The sequence below is a fragment of the Bombina bombina genome, chromosome 11, assembly GCF_027579735.1.
Source record: "Bombina bombina isolate aBomBom1 chromosome 11, aBomBom1.pri, whole genome shotgun sequence".
In the NCBI taxonomy this organism is placed as follows: domain Eukaryota; kingdom Metazoa; phylum Chordata; class Amphibia; order Anura; family Bombinatoridae; genus Bombina; species Bombina bombina.
This window is the reverse complement of record NC_069509.1, coordinates 14,287,498-14,305,990: the sequence shown is the minus strand read 5'-3', so window position 1 is coordinate 14,305,990 and position 18,493 is coordinate 14,287,498. Positions and strand designations below refer to the sequence as shown.

The 18,493-nt window shown below is 38.4% G+C and overlaps 1 protein-coding gene across 1 annotated transcript; it reads left to right on the top strand.

The window, feature by feature from the left end:
- Positions 1-4,093: 4,093 nt before the first annotated feature.
- Positions 4,094-5,035, top strand: LOC128642189 (taste receptor type 2 member 40-like). The gene has a single exon (XM_053694871.1). The coding sequence runs from the start codon at positions 4,094-4,096 to the stop codon at positions 5,033-5,035; it is 942 nt and encodes a 313-aa protein (XP_053550846.1).
- Positions 5,036-18,493: the final 13,458 nt, after the last annotated feature.

Below are 18,493 nucleotides of genomic sequence, written 5' to 3'. Positions count from 1 at the left end.
TCCGATCACTATTATTAATAAAGGACAAAAAAAAATAAACAAAACAACGTATTAATAAATCTGTAGGAGCTGTGAGTTGTAGCTATATTTATTCATTGAGGATTTATTTATATATATATATATATATATATATATATATATATATATACCATACTGTAAATGTGTTTTTAGCTTTTGTAGGTGTTCTAGGGCTTAGGTTATTAGTATCCTAGAAGACAGTAGCCATGGGATTTTTCATTTGACCAAAGTTTTTTAGTTTTGAATGTAAAACATCTTTTAATATGTTTGATATTGTATTTGAATAGCCGCTATAAATTCACACTGTACTGAACCTGTTTTATTTCTAATATTTAAAAAAGAGAAAAAATAAAAATAAAAGCAGGGCTTACACAAGCTTGGATATAGTTACAGTTGTTTTGAATGAAAATAATAGTAATCTGCAAAATAGTATTAATAAACAGAAACTTATTATTTAATATGTGGACTTAATAATAAAACATAATCCTAAAAACTTAATGTTAAAACATCTTTATTTTATAGCAGGTATAAGGATGTCTCACTTATAATTAAACACAGTCCTAAAAAATAGATCCAAACCAGTATATGAATATCCTTTGCAAAGAGTCAATTAGATTCCATGTTATTAAAAAGGATGCACAAGAATCAGATAATAATTTAATGACTGAAGGTTCAGTTATTAATAGTGTTAATATAAATATTGGTAATGGTACTAAGATTTAGGCACCAAATCACTCAGCCTACCTCTAAAATTGGAAGTCACTCAGCCCACTTCTGGGATGGGCCCAAACTCAGCTTCTCTAGACGTCTGTCTTACCACAGTTCTTTCGACTACAGCAAGTACTTGGAATTGCTGGTCACATGGTCTCTTGCATTTTCTCCAAACTTTGGTCGCTGAGACTCTTCATTAGGTATCTATTACCTCACAGATCCTTTTCTTCAAAGCAACAGCCTCACTATAGTTTTCTAGCTACAGAGTCTCCTGCCAGCTACGTGGTCTCCGGGGGTTCCTCTGGACTGCAGATCAAGTGATTAAGTTCAGCGATGTCAATGAATGGGGATTTCCTCACCAGAATTAACCCCTCAACCACCAAGGATGTTCCAGGCACGTCCTACAAAAACCAGTCATTAACGGTTTTAAGCGCTGCAAGCCATCGTGATCGCTTCCAGTGGCTTTCAGGGTATTGCAGCGATGCCTCGACATTGAGGCATTGTGCAATACCCTTTTTTAAGCAACCAATACAGAGAGAGACACACTGTGGCCCTTTCTGCATCGGCCAGTGATGGTGTTGATTGTTGGTGGCGTGGGAGGGATAGGAAGGAAGTGGGTGGGCGGCCGATCACTGGAGGGGGTGGGAGGAGGAACGCGAGTGCTCGTGAGAGGTCTGGGAGTGCATGTGTGGGTGAGGGAGCATGCACAAGGGGGGCGAGAGCATGTGGGACTGCTACACTACAGAAAAAGTATAGTGATTTGGAAGGAGCCAGAGGAGGAATATGTTTTGGAAAAGGGATCTGGGAGGGGTAGAGGGTAGGGTATTGATGAACAGCTATACTTAAAAATGGTGGGGGGTATTTTTATTTATAAAAAAAGCAAAAATTTTAGCAAACTGGGTACTGGCAGGCAGCTTTGCAAGAAGCAGTACAAGACAGCACAGAGACCAATAGAATAATATATCATTATTTATAGGTGTAGATAATTTTCCACACCTGGATTTGAATTCATTATAGTGGGTTCCCTATAACCTTTCCAGTAGTGCCATTGGTTGCTTTGTATTTCACTGGCAGATAGCTGCCAGTACCCAAGATGGTGGCAATTAGGTAGAGGGGGGAGGGTTAGAGAGCTGGGGGGATCAGGGAGGTTGGGGGTAAGGGGGAATCCTATGCTGCAGTAAATATATTTAAAAAAATATTAAAAAACTACTTTTATTTGTATACTGGCAGACTTTCTTCCAGAACTTAAGATGGGGTGACCTTTAAGGGGTGGGGGAGAGAAGAGAGCTGTTTGAGAGGGGTCAGGGAGGGATCAGGGGGTGGGATGTGTCAGGTGGGAGGCTGATCTTTACACTAAAGCTAAAATTAACATTACAAGCTACCTAATTAACCCCTTTACTGCTGGGCATAATTCAAGTGTGGTGTGCAGCTGCATTTAGCGGCCTTCTAATTACAAAAAAGCAATGCCAAAGTCATATATGTCTGCTATTTCTGAACAAAGGGGATCCCAGAAAAGCATTTACAACTATTTGTGCCATAATTGCACAAGCTGTTTGTAAATAATTTCAGTGAGAAACCTAAAGTTAGTGAAAAAGTTAACTTTATTTTTTATTAGATTGCATTTGGCGGTGAAATGGTGGCATGATCTATACCAATATGGGCCTAGATCAATGCTTTAAATTGTCTAATATATATATATATATATATATATATATATATATATGTATATATATATATATATATATATATATATATACATGTGAAGGGTTATTCATAGTTTCCTGACAGATATCAGTGTTAAATGTAACTATCGTTAATTTTGAAAAAAAAAATGGTTTGGAAATAGCAAAGTGCTACTTGTACTTATTGCCCTATAACTTGCAAAAAAAGCAAAGAACATGTAAACATTGGGTATTTCTAAACTCAGGACAAAATGTAGAAACTATTTAGCATAGGTGTTTTTTTTAGTGGTTGTAGATGTGTTACAGATTTTGGGGTCAAAGTTAGAAAGTGTGTTTTTTTCAATTTTTTCATCATATTTTATATATTTTTTTATAGTAAATGATATGATTTGATGAAAATAATTGTATATTCAGAAAGTCCATTTAATGGCGAGAAAAACGGTATATAATATGTGTGGGTAAAGTAAATGAGTAAGAGGAAAATTACAGCTAAACACAAACACTGCAAAAATGTAAAATCAGCCCTGGTTCTTAATGGCAAGAAAATTTAAAAATTGTCCGGTCAATAAGGGGTTGAAAAAGCATTGAATACAGTTTATTTGCTCTTATCACCAGCGGCTGTTAGGATTTCTGCAGTTCAGTGAAACTAATAGAGCAATTCTACTCTATTATATAGTTTCAATATTTAGTTCAGTTGGGAACTTCTATATGCCCCTTAACCACTTGGCTCAGAAGGTCAGTGTTAAGTATTGTAGAATGACGCAGGGTTAAACAGTGTCCTGTCGTGTCCTGTCATTGATGCTTTTTGCCCACAAAGCTTTATCAAGACATAAACTCAGTACCCCTTTGTGTCTTATTTAAACCATTTGCTGTCATTTAATTGGATGTAACATCCTCATTTTCATTGGTCACATTCAAGTCATTGTTTTTTTAAGCTGGTTATTTCTAATATTTCAGATACTCTGTAACAAATATGTAAATAATGTAGAATACGTTATTTACAGCACAGACGCAATATTAGAAGTAAAACAACAAGTCCCACTGCAGGCAAAATCACCCTCCTCAACATAAGTAACCCAAGTAATATTGTCCATCTTTAAATCCACCTAAGATTTAAGACTGCCTAAGTTGAAATATAAAATAAAAAAAGTTTACATATTATTATTTTTTTAGATAAATTAAAATTATATTATCTACATAAATATGTTTTATCTATGTATATTAGAATTTATGTAATATATAAACTTGTAAGAGCATCCTGAATGGTCAATACTTTTAATCAATCAGCATTGTGAATTGGTGAACTTTCAAAGTTAGTGTTTAGTGTTAACCTCCATGGGGTGGGTTGAGGGTAAAACCACAAGCAGTTGGGACTGGAGTTGAAGGATGAAAGACGAGGGCATAGCCACAATTAAAGAAAAATGTGAGAAAATGCTATTTTTTATTGGGGGTTGGAAGTTTTTTTTAACTCTTGCACTACATTTTTTCCAGTAGAGCTGTTATTGTTCTTTAACACTAATAGAATATCATCTTATTTTGCATTTATTCAAATCTTTAGACTGGGAATTAACGCTGATAAGGAGCTGCTGACAGTGACAGCTCTTTCAGACGTATGAGTCTCTCCGCTAGTAAATCAAGAGCAGTGAGAATTCCTTACAGATTTACAAAAACATCCTCATGCCATGGAAGAAAATGGTCTTGGAGTCTCTGAAATCTATATCTTTGTGTTTTTTATTATTATTATAGGTGAAATCATTGCTGGGATAGTCACTAGCAGCTTTATAGTGTGCGTGTATTTATTGCAGTGCTATAAAGGCGTAACGTTGAGCTCCTGTGATCAGATCATTCTTGCACTCAGCATTTCTAATGTGTTGTACCCTTTTTTGAGCACATTTATGATTTTTGCAGCAGTATTGAATCTACCAATTCAGTCAACTGAACTGAGTCAACTTTCATATGGATCTAGTGTTTTCACGATCATGTCCAGCTCATGGCTCTCAGCTTTGCTCTGCTTATTCTACTGTGTAAAGATTGTTCATTTCAAAGCTGGCTCCATTCTCAGATTAAAAATGAAGATTGATGTTTTAGTGCCTTGGCTAATATTGTCAGCAGAACTGGTTTCCCTCTTCTTCACCATCCCTGGAATCTTGAGTTTTTCCAATAAACTGGAAGCAAATAAAACATCTCTCCTCGCTCCCAACAACTTAATAAATCAAACTGATAACACATTCAGCTATACTGCTATATTAGTTTCTCTGGCTCCAAACATTTTCTTTCCTTTCCTCATTACAATATGCACCACCGTTTGCATCATTTGGACTCTCAGAAAGCACACAGGCAACATGAGGAAGAACATGCAAGAAGGTGACAGTCTGAAGGTTCATAGAACTGCAGTAAGAACAATGCTGTCCCTTCTCTTCATCTTTCTCAACTTCTATATTGCTGAAATTATTATGACAAGTTTCATTCAATCACCACTGAGTATTGAGTACCTTGGGATAGATATACTGCTGCTGGCCTCTCCTTCCCTGCAATCTCTCGTTCTCATTTTGGGAACCAACAAACTGATGCAGAGTTGTAGAAAGTTATTTCAGTTTATTTTGTGTAAGACACAAAACCATTAAAGACCGGACACCAGCCCATCAGCTTGTGCTTGATCAGTTCAATCACTCCAGCATGTATATTGTAACCCCTTCATATGGACTTATAATATCACAGAGGGGTTCTGTCATCATAAACACATAGAACACGACTGAGTTGTATGAATGTAGCCCTGACCTTACATAATAAGACCATAAAGTAAACTCACCCATTTGGTAACTTTCATTTTACAAGGGAATCTACAATTTTAGGCTTAGTTTCCATTGAGATGGTAAAGTTTGGAAATGGGTGGTAACATAAAAATTCTTCATATACTTTAATGAAGATAAATGTTTTTACCACCAGTTCACATACTTTACCACCTCAATGGAAATGAGCCCTTAGAGTTTTTATGATGTGTATCTAGCATCTATTCCTGTTGTAATCTGTGTAAACTGGTGGTAACAAGTATTTCCATTACAGTCTATCAAGACATTTTATATTACCACCAGTTTACACAGTTTACAACAGCAAAACTTTAATGGTGAAGTTCTATTGATTAGATCAGTTTGTTATGTACTCAATAGTGAAAATGTTATGGTCTTCAATTTTAGGTTTTTATTTTTAAAATATTGTTTGGTTTCTTACAATGGTGTACAAGTGACAGCTAATTGTGTGTGACTATAGGGTAATGTATTTGCTGTTTTAAGACCACATCAACTTTATCCCAAATTTTTAAAATTACACGCAATAAAAGTTCACTGTTGATGATAATCGCCTAATATGTCTGAATGCAAGTTTATTTTTACTTAATCAATAACATTAGTAAATGACCTGTGCAATTTATAACTTTATATCACTTTTAGAATTTTTTAATTAATATGATTAACCTAACCTAAGTTACAATTAAACCTAACACTACACTATCAATAAATTAATTAAATAAAATACCTACAATTATCTACAATTAAACCTAACACTACACTATCAATAAATAAATTAAATAAAATACCTACAAATAAATACAATTAAATAAACTAACTAAAGTACAAAAAATAAAAAAGCTAAGTTACAAAAAATAAAAAAAATTAATTACAAACATAATAAAAATATTACAACAATTTTAAGCTAATTACACCTACTCTAAGCCCCCTAATAAAATAACAAAGCCCCCCAAAATAAAAAAATGCCCTACCCTATTCTAAAATTAAAATAGAAAAGCTCTTTTACCTTACCAGCCCTTAAAAGGGCCTTTTGCGGGGCATACCCCAAAGAATTCAGCTCTTTTGCCTGTAAAAAAAAAACATACAATAGCCCCCCCCAACATTAAAACCCACCACCCACATACCCCTAATCTAACCCAAACCCCCCTTAAATAAACCTAACACTAAGCCCCTGAAGATCTTCCTAACTTGTCTTCACCATGCCAGGTATCACCGATCGCTCCAGGATCCGAAATCTTCATCCAAGCCCAAGCGGAGGCTGGAGATCCATCATCCGGCTGAAGTCTTCTATCAAGCAATGGCTGAAGAGGTCCAGAAGAGGCTCCAAAGTCTTCCTCCTATCCGGGCAGAAGAGTAGATCCGGACCGGCAACCATCTTCTTCCAAGCGGTCACAAGCGGCTCCATGTTGAAGACCTCCGGAGCGGATCCATCCTCTTCTTGCGACGTCCTAAGTCCGAATGAAGGTTCCTTTAAATGACGTCATCCAAGATGGCGTCCCTCAAATTCTGATTGGCTGATAGGATTCTATCAGCCAATCGAAATTTAGGTAGGGAAAATCTGATTGGCTGATTGAATCAGCCAATCAGATTGAGCTTGCATCCTATTGGCTGTTCCGATCGGCCAATAGAATGCGAGCTCAATCTGATTGGCTGATTGGATCAGCCAATCGGATTGAACTTGAATCTGATTGGCTGATTCCATCAGCCAATCAGATTTTTCCTACCTTAATTCCGATTGGCTGATAGAATCCTATAAGCCAATCGGAATTCGAGGGACGCCATCTTGGATGACGTCATTTAAAGGAACCTTAATTCGGACTTAGGACGTCGCAAGAAGAGGATGGATCCGTGCCGGAGGTCTTCAACATGGAGCCGCTTGTCACCGCTTTGAAGAAGATGGTTGCCGGTCCGGATCTACTCTTCTGCCCGGATAGCATGAAGACTTTGGAGCCTCTTCTGGACCTCTTCAGCCATCGCTTGATAGAAGACTTCAGCCGGATGATGGATCTCCAGCCCCTGCTTGGGCTTGGATGTAGATTTCGGAGCCTGGAGCGATCGGTGATACCTGGCATGGTGAAGATAAGGTAGGAAGATCTTCAGGGGCTTAGTGTTAGGTTTATTTAAGGGGGGTTTGGGTTAGATTAGGGGTATGTGGGTGGTGGGTTGTAATGTTGGGGGGGTATTGTATTTTTACAGGCTGGTAAGGTAAAAGAGCTTTTCTATTTTAATTTTAGAATAGGGTAGGGCATTTTTTTATTTTGGGGGCTTTGTTATTTTATTAGGGGGCTTAGAGTAGGTGTAATTAGCTTAAAATTGTTGTAATATTTTTATTATGTTTGTAATTATTTTTATTTTTTTTTGTAACTTAGCTTTTTTATTTTTTGTACTTTAGTTAGTTTATTTAATTGTATTTATTTGAAAGTATTTTATTTTATTTATTTATTGATAGTGTAGTGTTAGGTTTAATTGTAGATAATTGTAGGTATTTTATTTATTTAATTTATTGCTAGTGTAGAGTTATGTCTAATTGTAACTTAGGTTAGGATTTATTTTACAGGTAATTTTGTAATTATTTTAACTAGGTAGCTATTAAATAGTTCTTAACTATTTAATAGCTATTGTACCTGGTTAAACTAAATACAAAGTTGCCTGTAAAATAAATATTAATCCTAAAATAGCTACAATATAATTATTATTTATATTGTATCTACATTAGGATTTATTTTACAGGTAAGTATTTAGCTTTAAATAGGAATAATTTATTTAATAAGAGTTAATTTATTTAGATAGATTTAAATTATATTTAATTTAGGGGGGTGTTAGGGTTAGGGTTAGACTTAGCTTTAGGGGTTAAAAAAATTATTAGAGTAGCGGTGAGGTACGGTGGGCAGATTAGGGGTTAATAAGTGTAGGCAGATGGAGGCAACGTTGTGGGGGCAGATTAGGGGTTAATAAATATAATATAGGGGTCGGCGGTGTTATGGGCAGCAGATTAGGGGTACATAGGGATAATGTAGGTTGCGGCGGTGTACGGAGCGGCAGATTAGGGGTTAATAATAATATGCAGGGGTCAGCGATAGCGGGGGCGGCAGATTAGAGGTTAATAAGAGTAAGGTTAGGGGTGTTTAGACTCGGGGTACATGTTAGGGTGTAAGGTGCAGACTTAGGAAGTGTTTCCCCATAGGAAATAATGGGGCTGCGTTAGGAGCTTAACGCTGCTTTTTTGCAGGTGTTAGGTTTTTTTTCAGCTCAAACTGCCCCACTGTTTCCTATGGGGGAATCGTGCACGAGCACGTTTTTGAAGCTGGCCGCGTCCGTAAGCACTGCTGGTATCGAGAGTTGCAGTGGCGGTAAATTATGCTCTACGCTCCTTTTTTGGAGCCTAACGCACTGAAAACGCAGCCATTCTGTGAACTCTAAATACCAGCGGTATTTAAAAGGTGCGGGGGAAAAAAAGCATGCGTTAGCTATGCGGGTCGTTACCGACAAAACTCTAAATCTAGCCGGTATTTTTTTATTTATTACCATGTGTCCATATGTCATGGTCAGTCTATTCTCATGTAGTATGTAGCAACTCCGTAAATTTAAATTAAACATTTCTAAACTATGTGAAGAATAAACATTTGGCATCATTCCTTCCTTAGATTATGGTCACAATTGTATTTGTCTTTAAATTAAGTCAAAATGCAGAGCTCCAGCTATTAAGTGGCAGAAGCCCTAGCAGAAGTTTGTTCTGGGTATTGACAAATCCTGCTCTCATGCAATTAGTAGAATGACTCTGCACAAGGATTTCCTTATGCAATTTTAAATGTTGGCAGGGGGCATACAGCATCCACTGCCTGCTCATCACGATCAAGGGTGGACAGGTTCTCTATACAGAACCTACGAGGTACAACTTACCTTTATCTTAGCCTCTATTGTTTTTATCCTCACCCACAATTATTTTAAATTTGAGGGAAAATATTAGCATCAAATTAAAGGGACAGCGATGGGGACCACTTTTGCCCCATTGTACGCTAATCTTTTTATTGATGACTTTGAAAACAATTATGTTTGGGAAGGAAATCCTTTTAAGAATCATCTAATCAAATACTTTAGGTATATAGATGATATCATAATACTATGGAAAGGGGATGAACCATCTATCACCATTTTTTCTAATCACCTTAATACTAATACTTATAATTTAACTTTCACTGAAAAACATTATAGAGTAGAAATAGATTTTTTAGATTTAATTCTGTTTAGTTATGAGAATAATGTGGTTTCAGTCTGTAATTATAGGAAACCTACTGACAGAAACAGTTTTGTCAATTCTAAAAGTGCTCATCTGCGAATTTGGAAAAATAATATCCCTCTAGGACAATTTCTTAGAGTAAGAAGAAATTGAACTTCTATAAATGATTATGAGAATGAAGCTGACATACTAGAAAAAAAATTGTTGGATAAGGGATATGATGTGACCCTTTTGAAACAAGCTAGAAATACCGCCAGGGTCAGAAATAAAGAATCATTACTGAATGAAGGAAGAACATATGGCACTAAAGTTCAGAATATAGAAATAAACAAAGACGTAAACCAAATTAGGTTTATAGCAACTTACAATGAAGGAGCTGGTACGATCAAAATAATTTTAAATAAACATTGGGGTATCATCAAGGCCGACCCTATTCTTAGGGTTGTGGTTGGTGATAAACCAGTTATAACATACAAAAGAAATATGAATTTTAAGAACCACCTAGCACCCAGTAAATTAAGACCAGTTACCTCTATACAGGAGAAGAATATTCATAATAGTACCCCTTTAAGTAAATGGTTAGCTATACCGAATGGAACCTATAAATGTAAGAAAACCAAGTGTAGCATGTGCAAATACATTTCAAAAGAGAACAGTTTCAACAATTAAAACAACACTGAAGAACTTGAAATTAATTGCAGATGTACATGTGATTCTACCTATGTAGTTTATCTTTTGAAGTGCGGATGTAATTTGATTTACTTAGGGTGCACAAAACGAAAAATAAAAAGGAGATAAAGTGAACACTTGTATAATATTAAAAGACGTTTACATAGCCACAGTGTGTCAAACCATTTTAAAGTAGTACATGGGAAATGTGAGAGGGGTATTTCAATTTAAGTAATAGATTGGATTTCCCCCAATATAGAACATAGGCTTGTCAAATTGAGACAACGTGAGACTCTATGGATTCAAAAAAGTTTACATCCTAGGGGTCTTAATATTGATTTAGATGTCCAAGCCTTTCTTTAAATGTAATCACTATGTAAAGGTATTCCCTATTTTTTCCTCTAAACTAGATGTGGAGTGTTAGTTAATCAGGTGTAGCATTTTGGATTAGTCAATTTTTAAATCATAGACCATAATAATTTCTTAATAATAGTTAGGATAATAGTTCCATGTGTAAGCATTTATGACACTATTGAATTTTATCGTTCAAATATGTTCCCTTTTTGAGGTAAGCCTTATGCTTTTAGTAGTTTATAAACTGTCGTGGGTATCCTCTAGTTTTTAGGTTCATCAATGATTAGGAAAGTGTTTTCCAAAATAGTCGTATATGACTCTGGTTCCAATTGAGGAATGAAGTATGTTATATGGTTACAATTGTTTTTTACAGAATTTCCCATAATTTTATTTATGCAGAAATTGTGCAATATATCAATTCTTTTTAATATGGTTTCGTTTAGAATTTATGTGATGTGTTCTCTTTTAAATTTCATTGTATATAATCAATTTCTTTATAGATTAAGTCTGTCTAATGTACTTAAGTTCTATATATGCTTCATTATGCATCATAGCTTGATCGTGTTCGCAGCGGCGGGCGAACATATGCGATGTTCGATCCGCCCCCTATTCTTCATCATTGCCTAAACCTTGACCCTGTATCTCACAGTCAGCAGGCACATTCCAGCCAATCAGCAGCAGACCCTCCCTCCCAGACCCTTACACCTCATGGACAGCAGCCATTTTAGATTCATTCGGAAGCTGCATTGCTAGTGAGAGGAGGGACAGTGTAGCTGCTGCTAATTTAATAGGGAAATCGATAGCTAGGCTAGTGTATTCAGTGTCCACTACAGTCCTGAAGGACTCATCTGATCTCTGCTGTAAGGACAGCACCCCAAAAAGCCCTTTTTAGGGCTAGAACATTTTTTTTTTTTTTTTATATTCTTTGTAATCTAATTGCATTTGCCTGCCTTTCAGTGTGTGTCAGGCTCACAGCATATACTGTGCCTACTTGCTAACTGCCACCACTCATATCTGGTGTAACATTAGTGTAAATAAAAAAAAACAAAAAAACTTTTACATCAGTCTGCTAGTGTAATCTAATTTCAGTTGCCAGCAGGCCAGCCTGCCACTGCCAGCCTGTGTGTCAGGCTTACAGCATATACTGTGCCTACTTGCTCAGTGACACCACCAGTCATATCTGGTGTAACATTAGTGTTAATTTAAAAAAAAAAACTTTTACATCAGTCTGCTAGTGTAATCTAATAGCAGTTGCTTGCCTGCCACTGCCAGCCTGTGTGTCAGGCCCACAGCATATACTGTGCCTACTCGCTCAGTGCCACCACTCATATCTGGTGTAACAGTAGTGTACATTTTTTAAAAAAAACTTTTACATCAGTCTGCTAGTGTAATCTAATAGCAGTGGCTTGCCTGCCACTGCCAGCCTGTGTGTCAGGCTCACAGCATATACTGTGCCTACTCGCTCAGTGCCACCACTCATATCTGGTGTAACATTAGTGTAAATTTAAAAAAAACTTTTACATCAGTCTGCTAGTGTAATCTAATTTCATTTGCCAGCAGGTCAGCCTGCCACTGCCAGCCTGTGTGTCAGGCTCACAGCATATACTGTGCCTACTTGCTCAGTGCCACCACCAGTCATATCTGGTGTAACAGTAGTGTAAATTTAAAAAAAAAAAAACTTTTACATCAGTCAGCTAGTGTAATCTAATAGCAGTTGCCTTCCTGCCACTGCCAGCCTGTGTGTCAGGCTCACAGCATATACTGTGCCTACTCGCTCAGTGACACCACTCATATCTGGTGTAACATTAGTGTAAATTTAAAAAAAAAACTTTTACATCAGTCTGCTAGTGTAATCTAATAGCAGTTGCTTGCCTGCCACTGCCAGCCTGTGTGTCAAGGCTCACAGCATATACTGTGCCTACTTGCTCAGTGCCACCACTCATATCTGGTGTAACATTAGTGTAAATTTAAAAAAAAAAAACTTTTACATCAGTCTGCTAGTGTAATCTAATTTCAGTTGCCAGCAGGCCAGCCTGCCACTGCCAGCCTGTGTGTCAGGCTCACAGCAAATACTGTAGCTACTTGCTCAGTGCCACCACCAGTCATATCTGGTGTAACAGTAGTGTAAATTTAAAAAAAAAATGTTTACATCAGTCTGCTAGTGTAATCTAATAGCAGTTGCCTGCCTGACACTGCCAGCCTGTGTGTCAGGCTCACAGCATATACTGTGCCTACTCGCTCAGTGCCACCACTCATATCTGGTGTAACATTAGTGCAAATTTAAAAGAAAACTTTTACATCAGTCTGCTAGTGTAATCTAATTTCAGTTGCCAGGCCAGCCTGCAACTGCCAGTCTGTGTGTCAGGCTCACAGCATATACTGTGCCTACTTGCTCAGTGCCACCACCAGTCATATCTGGTGTAACAGTAGTGTAAATTTAAAAAAAAAAAACTTTTACATCAGTCAGCTAGTGTAATCTAATAGCAGTTGCCTGCCTGCCACTGCCAGCCTGTGTGTCAGGCTCACACCATATACTGTGCCTACTCGCTCAGTGCCACCACTCATATCTGGTGTAACATTAGTGAAAATTATTTTTAAAAAAACTTTTACATCAGTCTGCTAGTGTAATCTAATTTTAGTTGCCAGGCCAGCCTGCAACTGCCAGTCTGTGTGTCAGGTTCACAGCATATACTGTGCCTACTCGCTCAGTGCCACCACCAGTCATATCTGGTGAAACAGTAATGTAAATTAAAAAAAAAAAAACTTTTACATCAGTTTGCTAGTGTAATCTAATAGCAGTTGCCTGTCTGCCACTGCCAGCCTGTGTGTCAGGCTCACAGCATATACTGTGCCTACTCGCTCAGTGCCACCACCAGTCATATCTGGTGTAACAGTAGTGTAAATTTAAAAAAAAATTTTTACATCAGTCTGCTAGTGTAATCTAATAGCAGTTGCCTGCCTGCCACTGCCAGCCTGTGTGTCAGGCTCACAGCATATACTGTGCCTACTCGCTCAGTGCCACCACTCATATCCGGTGTAACATTAGTGTAAATTTAAAAAAAAAAACTTTTACATCAGTCTGCTAGTGTAATCTAATTTCAGTTGTAAGCAGGCCAGCCTGCCACTGCCAGCCTGTGTGTCAGGCTCACAGCATATACTGTGCCTACTTGCTCAGTGCCACCACCAGTCATATCTGGTGTAACAGTAGTGTAAATTTTTAAAAAGATTTTTACATCAGTCTGCTAGTGTAATCTAATAGCAGTTGCCTGCCTGCCACTGCCAGCCTGTGTGTCAGGCTCACAGCATATACTGTGCCTTCTCGCTCAGTGCCACCACTCATATCTGGTGTAACATTAGTGTAAATTTTTTAAAAAAACTTTTACATCAGTCTGCTAGTGTAATCTAATAACAGTTGCTTGCCTGCCACTGCCAGCCTGTGTGTCAAGGCTCACAGCATATACTTTGCCTACTTGCTCAGTGCCACCACTCATATCTGGTGTAACATTAGTGTAAATTTAAAAAAAAACCCGTTTACATCAGTCTGCTAGTGTAATCTAATTTCAGTTGCCAGCAGGCCAGCCTGCCACTGCCAGCCTGTGTGTCAGGCTCACAGCATATACTGTACCTACTTGCTCAGTGCCACCACCAGTCATATCTGGTGTAACAGTAGGGTAAATTTAAAAAAAAAATGTTTACATCAGTCTGCTAGTGTAATCTAATAGCAGTTGCCTGCCTGACACTGCCAGCCTGTGTGTCAGGCTCACAGCATATACTGTGCCTACTCGCTCAGTGCCACCACCAGTCATATCTGGTGTAACAGTAGTGTAAATTAAAAAAAAAAAAAACTTTTACATCAGTCAGCTAGTGTAATCTATTAGCAGTTGCCTGCCTGCCACTGCCAGCCTGTGTGTCAGGCTCACAGCATATACTGTGCCTACTCGCTCAGTGCCACCACCAGTCATATCTGGTGTAACATTAGTGTAAATTTTTTTTTAAAAAACTTTTACATCAGTCAGCTAGTGTAATCTAATAGCAGTTGCCTGCCTGCCACTGCCAGCCTGTGTGTCAGGCTCACACCATATACTGTGCCTACTCGCTCAGTGCCACCACTCATATCTGGTGTAACATTAGTGAAAATTATTTTTAAAAAAACTTTTACATCAGTCTGCTAGTGTAATCTAATTTTAGTTGCCAGGCTAGCCTGCAACTGCCAGTCTGTGTGTCAGGTTCACAGCATATACTGTGCCTACTTGCTCAGTGCCACCACCAGTCATATCTGGTGAAACAGTAATGTAAATTAAAAAAAAAAACTTTTACATCAGTTTGCTAGTGTAATCTAATAGCATTTGCCTGTCTGCCACTGCCAGCCTGTGTGTCAGGCTCACAGCATATACTGTGCCTACTCGCTCAGTGCCACCACCAGTCATATCTGGTGTAACAGTAGTGTAAATTAAAAAAAAAAAATTACATCAGTCTGCTAGTGTAATCTAATAGCAGTTGCCTGCCTGCCACTGCCAGCCTGTGTGTCAGGCTCACAGCATATACTGTGCCTACTCGCTCAGTGCCACCACTCATATCCGGTGTAACATTAGTGTAAATTTAAAAAAAAAACTTTTACATCAGTCTGCTAGTGTAATCTAATTTCAGTTGTAAGCAGGCCAGCCTGCCACTGCCAGCCTGTGTGTCAGGCTCACAGCATATACTGTGCCTACTTGCTCAGTGCCACCACCAGTCATATCTGGTGTAACAGTAGTGTAAATTTTTAAAAAGATTTTTACATCAGTCTGCTAGTGTAATCTAATAGCAGTTGCCTGCCTGCCACTGCCAGCCTGTGTGTCAGGCTCACAGCATATACTGTGCCTACTCGCTCAGTGCCACCACTCATATCTGGTGTAACATTAGTGTAAATTTTTTAAAAAAACTTTTACATCAGTCTGCTAGTGTAATCTAATAGCAGTTGCTTGCCTGCCACTGCCAGCCTGTGTGTCAAGGCTCACAGCATATACTTTGCCTACTTGCTCAGTGCCACCACTCATATCTGGTGTAACATTAGTGTAAATTTAAAAAAAAAAACTTTTACATCAGTCTGCTAGTGTAATCTAATTTCAGTTGCCAGCAGGCCAGCCTGCCACTGCCAGCCTGTGTGTCAGGCTCACAGCATATACTGTACCTACTTGCTCAGTGCCACCACCAGTCATATCTGGTGTAACAGTAGGGTAAATTTAAAAAAAAAATGTTTACATCAGTCTGCTAGTGTAATCTAATAGCAGTTGCCTGCCTGACACTGCCAGCCTGTGTGTCAGGCTCACAGCATATACTGTGCCTACTCGCTCAGTGCCACCACCAGTCATATCTGGTGTAACATTAGTATAATTTTTTTTTTAAAAAACTTTTACATCAGTCTGCTAGTGTAATCTAATTTCAGTGACCAGCATGCCAGCCTGCCACTGCCAGCCTGTGTGTCATACTCACAGCATATACTGTGCCTACTTGCTCAGTGCCACCACCAGTCATATCTGGTGAAACAGTAGTGTAAATTAAAAAAAAAAAAACTTTTACATCAGTCTGCTAGTGTAATCTATTAGCAGTTGCCTGCCTGCCACTGCCAGCCTGTGTGTCAGGCTCACAGCATATACTGTGCCTACTCGCTCAGTGCCACCACCAGTCATATCTGGTGTAACATTAGTGTACATTTTTTTTAAAAAAACTTTTACATCAGTCTGCTAGTGTAATCTAATTTCAGTGACCAGCATGCCAGCCTGCCACTGCCAGCCTGTGTGTCATACTCACAGCATATACTGTGCCTACTTGCTCAGTGCCACCACCAGTCATATCTGGTGAAACAGTAGTGTAAATAAAAAAATAAAAACTTTTACATCAGTCTGCTAGTGTAATCTAATAGCAGTTGCCTGTCTGCCACTGCCAGCCTGTGTGTCAGGCTCACAGCATATACTGTGCCTACTCGCTCAGTGCCACCACCAGTCATATCTGGTGTAACAGTAGTATAAATTTTAAAAAAATTTTTTACATCAGTCTGCTAGTTTAATCTAATAGCAGTTGCCTGCCTGCCACTGCCAGCCTGTGTGTCAGGCTCACAGCATATACTGTGCCTACTCGCTCAGTACCACCACTCATATCTGGTGTAACATTAGTGTAAATTTTAAAAAAAAAACTTTTACATCAGTCTGCTAGTGTAATCTAATTTCAGTTGCCAGCAGGCCAGCCTGCCACTGCCAGCCTGTGTGTCAGGCTCACAGCATATACTGTGCCTACTTGCTCAGTGCCACCACCAGTCATATCTGGTGTAAGAGTAGTGTAAATTTAAAAAAAACCTTTTACATCAGTCTGCTATTGTAATCTAATAGCAGTTGCCTGCCTGCCACTGCCAGCCTGCGTGTCAGGCTCACAGCATATACTGTGCCTACTGGCTCAGTGCCACCACTCATATCTGGTGTAACATTAGTGTAAATTTAAATAAAAACAACTTTTACATCAGTCTGCTAGTGTAATCTAATTTCAGTTGCCAGCAGGCCAGCCTGCCACTGCCAGCCTGTGTGTCGGCTCACAGCATATACTGTGCCTACTTGCTCAGTGCCACCACCAGTCATATCTGGTGTAACAGTAGTGTAAATTTAAAAAAAAAACTTTTACATCAGTCTGCTAGTGTAATCTAATAGCAGTTGCCTGCCTGACACTTCCAGCCTGTGTGTCAGGCTCACAGCATATACGGTGCCGGTTCCTAAAATCCATGCCATATACACTTCCCCCGATAGGGGGAGTAACAGGTATTAAATTGATCAGAATAGTACTACTTAACACACCACTCATATCTGGTGCCATAGTAGATTGCACACGCAGTGCCCCAAATTTGAAGTAGGAGGACCGACCAAGCATCTTTTTCCATCTCCCGGTTCCTAAAATCCATGCCATATACACGTCCCCTGGTGCCGCAACTGCCTCTGGGAACCTTACCATGGGTCCCAGACCGCACGTCTTGTAATTCTCTGTCTGGAAAATTATATATCAAATCTATCTATTTATCTATCAAATCTATCTAACTATCAATCGTATCTATTAAATGTATATTGCATCTATTGATCTATGTAATCTATGTATCTATCTATCTATCAAATCTATCTATCTCGTGGTTGTGCAAATGGACTGTTTGCGGTTGTTTGCGGTGCGTTACACGGGGTGTTTGGTCTGTCACTGTGAAGCGGGCGTAACCCTTACACTACCTGATCGATACAACATCATACCTGATGTTTTAAAGCACGTTATTCCAAACTATTTAGGAATGTTAGGTGATTTATGCCCTTTATGGCTTAAAACAAGACTCTGCATCAACTATGTAATTTTCCGTGGGAGTTTTGCCATGGATCCCCCTCCGGCATGCCACAGTCCAGGTGTTAGTCCCCTTGAAACAACTTTTCCATCACTATTGTGGCCAGAAAGAGTCCCTGTTGGCTTTAAAGTTCGCCTGCCTATTGAAGTTAATGGTGGTTCGCCCAGTTCGCGAACAGTTGCGGAAGTTCGAGTCCGCCGTTCGCGAACCGAAATTTTTAGGTTCGCAACATCACTACTCTTTACCCATTTAAAACTTGCATTTAGTACTTCTGTAGACATGTCACTATAGTGAGTACTCCATTTCTCTAAAAGTGGATTGGTTATTAGTTGACCCTGTTTTGCCAGCATGATTTTATATAACAAGGTTATACTATGATTACCAGCTTTATAGCTCACTATATAGGTTTTAATTTCCCCCCCATCCAGCCAATTCTGAATTTGATTTTTTAATTCCCATTAAAAAATGTCTAACCTGCAAGTAAGCAAAGAAATTCTTATTTGATAAGCTAAATTCTCTGGCAATATCTTTGAAAGATCTTATTTGTAGTGAATTATTTGAACATTGATATACATAAAATTGCAAGCTCTTTCTGAATCCGTAAAGAAAAAAAATTGGGTTCAGTGTCCCTTTAACTGCAGAAAGCATTTGATATATTTTGTATGTAAAGTTG

Bases quoted from the DNA above. Each gene is read 5' to 3' on its own strand.
- LOC128642189 (XM_053694871.1), top strand. From the start codon at position 4,094: ATGGAAGAAAATGGTCTTGGAGTCTCTGAAATCTATATCTTTGTGTTT.